General features: G+C 36.1%; 1 protein-coding gene across 1 annotated transcript; it reads right to left on the reverse strand.

Annotated features, from left to right (window-relative positions):
• Positions 1-2146: 2146 nt before the first annotated feature.
• LOC310730147 (uncharacterized protein) lies at positions 2147-5104 on the reverse strand. The gene is made up of 5 exons (XM_083548966.1): positions 5029-5104; positions 3677-3795; positions 3146-3195; positions 2906-3040; positions 2147-2407 (listed from the first exon to the last, which is right to left on the reverse strand). The coding sequence occupies exons 1-5, from the start codon at positions 5074-5076 to the stop codon at positions 2241-2243; spliced, it is 519 nt and encodes a 172-aa protein (XP_083405092.1). The 5' UTR covers positions 5077-5104; the 3' UTR covers positions 2147-2240.
• Between the last annotated feature and the right edge of the window lie 1130 nt (positions 5105-6234).

The following is a 6234-nucleotide window of genomic DNA, read 5'->3' on the forward strand; positions in this document are numbered from 1 at the left end:
TCTTTACCACCGAAAACTTTATCCCTAAAATTTAAAACTATCTAAAAGGAAATGAGGAAGAAACCCTGATAAGATACATGACTCATAAGGGAACTTATACTCATCTGGTTGAAACCAAATGTTATTATGAATGTTATACTTGCAAAATAGCAGGGTGTTCAAATACTTATTTTCCTCACTATATATATATATACATACAGTGAGGAAAATAAGTATTTGAACACCCTGCTATTTTGCAAGTTCTCCCACTTAGAAATCATGGAGGGGTCTGAAATTGTCATCGTAGGTGCATGTCCATTGTGAGAGACATAATCTAAAAAAAAAAATCCAGAAATCACAATGTATGATTTTTTAACTATTTATTTGTATGATACAGCTGCAAATAAGTATTTGAACACCTGAGAAAGTCAATGTTAATATTTGGTACAGGAGCCTTTGTTTGCAATTACAGAGGTCAAAGGTTTCCTGTAGTTTTTCACCAGGTTTGCACACACTGCAGGAGGGATTTTGGCCCACTCCTCCACACAGATCTTCTCTAGATCAGTCAGGTTTCTGGCCTGTCGCTGAGAAACACGGAGTTTGAGCTCCCTCCAAAGATTCTCTATTGGGTTTATGTCTGGAGACTGGCTGGGCCACGCCAGAACCTTGATATGCTTCTTACAGAGCCACTCCTTGGTTATCCTGGCTGTGTGCTTCGGGTCATTGTCATGTTGGAAGACCCAGCCTCGACCCATCTTCAATGCTCTAACTGAGGGAAGGAGGTTGTTCCCCAAAATCTCGCAATACATGGCCCCGGTCATCCTCTCCTTAATACAGTGCAGTCACCCTGTCCCATGTGCAGAAAAACACCCCCAAAGCATGATGCTACCACCCCCATGCTTCACAGTAGGGATGGTGTTCTTGGGATGGTACTCATCATTCTTCTTCCTCCAAACACGTTTAGTGGAATTATGACCCAAAAGTTCTATTTTGGTCTCATCTGACCACATGACTTTCTCCCATGACTCCTCTGGATCATCCAAATGGTCATTGGCAAACTTAAGACATGCCTGGACATGTGCTGGTTTAAGCAGGGGAACCTTCCGTGCCATGCATGGTTTCAAACCATGAAGTCTTAGTGTATTACCAACAGTAACCTTGGAAACGGTGGTCCCAGCTCTTTTCAGGTCATTGACCAGCTCCTCCCGTGTAGTTCTGGGCTGATTTCTCACCTTCCTTAGGATCATTGAGACCCCACGAGGTGAGATCTTGCATGGAGCCCCAGTCGGAGGGAGATTGACAGTCATGTTTAGCTTCTTCCATTTTCTAATGATTGCTCCAACAGTGGACCTTTTTTCACAAAGCTGCTTGGCAATTTCCCCGTAGCCCTTTCCAGCCTTGTGGAGGTGTACAATTTTGTCTCTAGTGTCTTTGGACAGCTCTTTGGTCTTGGCCATGTTAGTAGTTGGATTCTTACCGATTGTATGGGGTGGACAGGTGTCTTTATGCAGCTAACGACCTCAAACAGGTGCATCTAATTTAGGATAATAAATGTAGTGGAGGTGGACATTTTAAAGGCAGACTAACAGGTCTTTGAGGGTCAGAATTCTAGCTGATAGACAGATGTTCAAATACTTATTTGCAGCTGTATCATACAAATAAATAGTTAAAAAATCATATATTGATTTTTTTTTTTTTTTAGATTATGTCTCTCACAGTGGACATGCACCTACGATGACAATTTCAGACCCCTCCATGATTTCTAAGTGGGAGAACTTGCAAAATAGCAGGGTGTTCAAATACTTATTTTCCTCACTGTGTATATATATATATATATATATATATATATATATATATATATATATATATATATATATATATATATATATATATATATGAAACATGTGTGTCTATATATACAGTATATATGTATCTATCTATATCTATATCTATATCTATCTATATATATATATATATATATATATATATATATATATATATATATATACACACACACACACACACACACACACACACACACACACACACACATATATATATATATATATATATATATATATATATATATATATATATATATATATATATATATATATATATATATATATGTAAACAAGACACAGCCAAAATGCACACAGGCCACATGTTCTAAAATATTCATAGAGTATATTTTAATCTATATATACGTACAGCATAAAAATAAGCATATAAACATTAATGCATATGTTCATAACATAATGCTATTGTCGATGCTTTCGACGAGATTTTTTCCCTCCTCTTTTCCCTGCTTTTTTTTTTGCACTTGGTCGCTTGTCCCACACTTCCTCGTGTAGGAGTCCGAGGCTCTCCATCTGCGGAGGCTTGTAGTTTCTCATTCCACCCACAGCCATGGCTACTGGAGTTTCACCTACAAGGAACAACCATAAATCATTCACAAGTTAATTTTACTATTCTCGACCTATCTCAAGTCAAATTAAATGACGCAACTACTATGATTATGGCTAATGACTGAGTTTCAGTATGTCTTTTAACACACCGTAGTCAAATCTGTCTCACTGTTTGCCCTTGTGGAATTCATACTGTCATTTTGTTCTGTCCTTGTTGTCAAGTGTGAAATCTGTTCAATTGTTATAAACCAGTGTTAACAACGGACATTGTCCCACTATAGAGTCATGGATAAACTTATAGAATTATTTATGCATTTTAAATGTTTCAATATTTATTTATTTGTCTTTGATTTCATTTGCTTAAGTAATATATAACCTTTTGTTAGCACACATGCTGGTAGGCTAGTCTAGTTTAAATCAACATCTAAATACAAAATCCAGAAAAAAAAACTTTCAAGTTATACGAAAAGTTTGACAAGGATGTATAAACAAATCTATGAATACAGGGAATGTCCCACCATCAGTAAAGGTTAGACGATTGCTATTGTTGTCAACATCAGTGTTCGGGGGCCAGACAGGACGTAGTCCACGGTAGGTAGGTAGTCCATGGTTGTTTGCATTTGACATCTCTTGCATCTGATGTCTTGATTCAGCTAAAATGGTGAAAAGAATTTAATTAAATGATGCAAAGATGAAAAAAATAAAAAACATTAACAGAAGACCCTGATATATAATAAACATATATAATGTGTACTTACAGGCATCCTCGGCTATAGCAGCAACTCTTTCATTGATGTATGTAGTCGGTCTTAAAATACAAAAAAAAAGGTAAACTGTAAAGTGTACAGTTTTAATTTACAGTGGAAACATGCTGGCATTTGTATTGCAATGCATCATTTTTAACACATTTGAATTGGTAAAAAGTGATTAATTTATGTATAATTATTAGTTGATTACTTACTTATACTTTTATTATTTAGAAAGGGGCCAATAATTTGTGACCAATATTTTATATGTAGATTGATTTCTTCTGGTTAAACTGTTTCTCGGGTGCGTTCTCGCAGCACCACTGCTGCTACATGAATGTGACGTATCACAGCACTACGGAGACGAACATCTGGTTTTATTTAATCTTTTTTCTCTTTTTTGCACTACATAGGCCTGTTTGTGAACGGGCCATGCGTTAGCTGTCAGACTGCACTTAAGTAAATGTATTATTTGCTGCCTGCAGTAAATGTAATAACTGTCAGCAGTTTATTTGAACAAGTCATTCATGATAGCTGACTTACATGTTCTGTGTTCTGTAGACAGGCACAATTGGGATGCATTGACGGAGACACTTGGAAAAATTCCCATCTACGACTTCAGCATTGAACCCATAGGGGTCATCCTGACACTGCACAGGTTTCTGAAAGAGAACACACACACACACCTGACAAAAGGATTTTTGTACTATTATACAAATATTGCTATTACATAAAATATGGCTTTTTTTAAATGGCATAACATTTTACACGCTGGCCTTTTTTTTTCGCAAAAGTAATGTGTGGGCATTTAAACTTTCTACATAAATAAAACAGCATGAAATGTCTGAAATGGTGCCTAAGATAGAGAAAGGCAAAACCAGCAACAACGATATTTCAGGCTCTAATAGTAACTTGATCATTCAGATTTATTGATTATTTACTTGAACTATATTTATGTTAAAAAGTCATTTATCTGTATTTCTCGGTTATTTTTTTGAGCTAAAAAAATACACATATTAAACAGAATGTAAAGAAATAAATCAGAATAGACTGGTAAACCGCCCTAAAGTGACTTCCAAAAAAAGGGATCACTTTTACAGTTAAAATACAGCTTTTACAGTATATTACAATAAACCACAAAACCCTCCATTCTGAAGATTTTCTATGATAAGAAAGTTTAAAGGATCAGGTTTACCTCTGACTCTGACAAACCACTGATACCGCTTTTAAAATGCTTGATGTTTATTTGGGGCATCCCCCATAAAAGCCTGTGTTGTTACAATAAAAATGATAATGCAGTTGTATGAACACAGTAATATAAATGTGTGTTTTTCCTTGTAGCCAAAAATACTCGACTGCAGCCATTTTAACAGTGCTATGCTAAAAACATTTATTTTACCACTGTCTATATAATGTGACTATAAGTCATTATGTGTACCGGGATTTGCTACGATTAACCCGAGAATGTGCAGCTCATGACATCTTGAATGGCATCCGATCGATTTACGTGATCACTAGATCCTAAAGCGAATCTGAAAATCGAGTACATAATGTTGAATGAGTATTACATTTTACTGCCATTGTTTCCTATGCGGAAGTAGGTGATTGTTTAATTAATAAACATTGTGTTTACATAAAACATTTCCTACAGAAAACTAAGTGAAACAAAGCCAGTTTCATATTCAAAATAGTGTGGCCATTTCTCACTCACTCACACACACACACACACACACTCTCACGTGGGTGTGCGGGTGTGTGCCTAACATGGCTAAAGATTCTGGATGACTATGCTCATCTTTTGCAACACAAAGTTTTGCAGGACTTTGTGTCTTCTTTGTTTTGCCATTTAACACATGCAGTGATTTGGATTAATTCTGAGCATAAAATGTTCATACCTTATCCCGGGTCGAAGAAACTCCCGAATTACCCGAACCTAAGTTCATGTTTTTGTGTGTGTGTGTGTGTGTGTGTGTGTGTCTTCCGGGTACATTAGAGGAAGTACGTAATGCTCATCATTAAAGTTATCTCTTTTCACTATTAATCATCACAGCTGCTTGATGACACAATAACCCTCAAAGTGTATGAAGTAATTGCTACTGAAATAAATCAGAGATTGTTTATTGCTGTGGTTGAACATTCTGGCATGCCACGCTGCAAAGCGACTCCCTGGCGGCTACTTTTGGTTAGGCGCATACCACAACATATTCCACACTCAGTACATCTCAGTTGTGGCATGTTTTTCCAAATCTTTTCAAACCTATGGCTATAAAGTATTCCTGTTGACATTCTGAAGGAATCTAGATGCTTACAAAGAATTTTTCAATAGACTCTTATAAACCCTATAGACCCAATAACATCAGATGCAAATTAGAAAGGAATAAATAATACAAGAATCATTTAATATAACATTAATATAGGATTGTTCACAGGGGAAGGTAATGTGTAGCTCACCACTGTACAGCTAAGGCACTAAAATACTGACAACTTACATAATGGGCAAATGACAATCTCAAAGAAGTACATGACTTGCATCCTGAAATCAAAGAGCTGAGCAAGTGTGTGAAACAAGGTTAACGGGTAATGGAGTGCAGGCCTGATGCATGTAAATATAAATCACGCCACAAGAGGGACCTAGTTCAACGCCCTCAGTATAAGTCCTATGGCAGAACTTTTGGCAAGACATGTTGGTACTTAAGCTATTCATTTCTTTTCTTCATAAAAACAAACTCTATTTTTCATAGTAACCAAATATCATTACTTACATTTTCAGTAAGAAAATACACATTTACATAAAGGAGACATCTTTATATTAACGTTACATTTCCTGCCATGTCTGCACATCATTAAGGAACTTTATTTTCATTCATCCTTCATCAATTAATCAATTAATTATCTTCCCTTTTCAATATAACTACATACAGAACATAGTAAACGAACAGCATTACAGCATTTTTCCCGGCCTATTGCCTCGGTTTCACAGCTGAGAGTTAAACATCACTCATTATAAACAATAACTGACCGAGAGTAATATGGGTTATTAAGTACCCTTATTGTTACATAACAGTTAAAGACACTACAGTGTGAACAGGGTGTAAGTAGGG

Source organism: Silurus aristotelis, assembly GCF_946808225.1.
Source record: "Silurus aristotelis genome assembly, chromosome: 8".
In the NCBI taxonomy this organism is placed as follows: Eukaryota; Metazoa; Chordata; class Actinopteri; order Siluriformes; family Siluridae; genus Silurus; species Silurus aristotelis.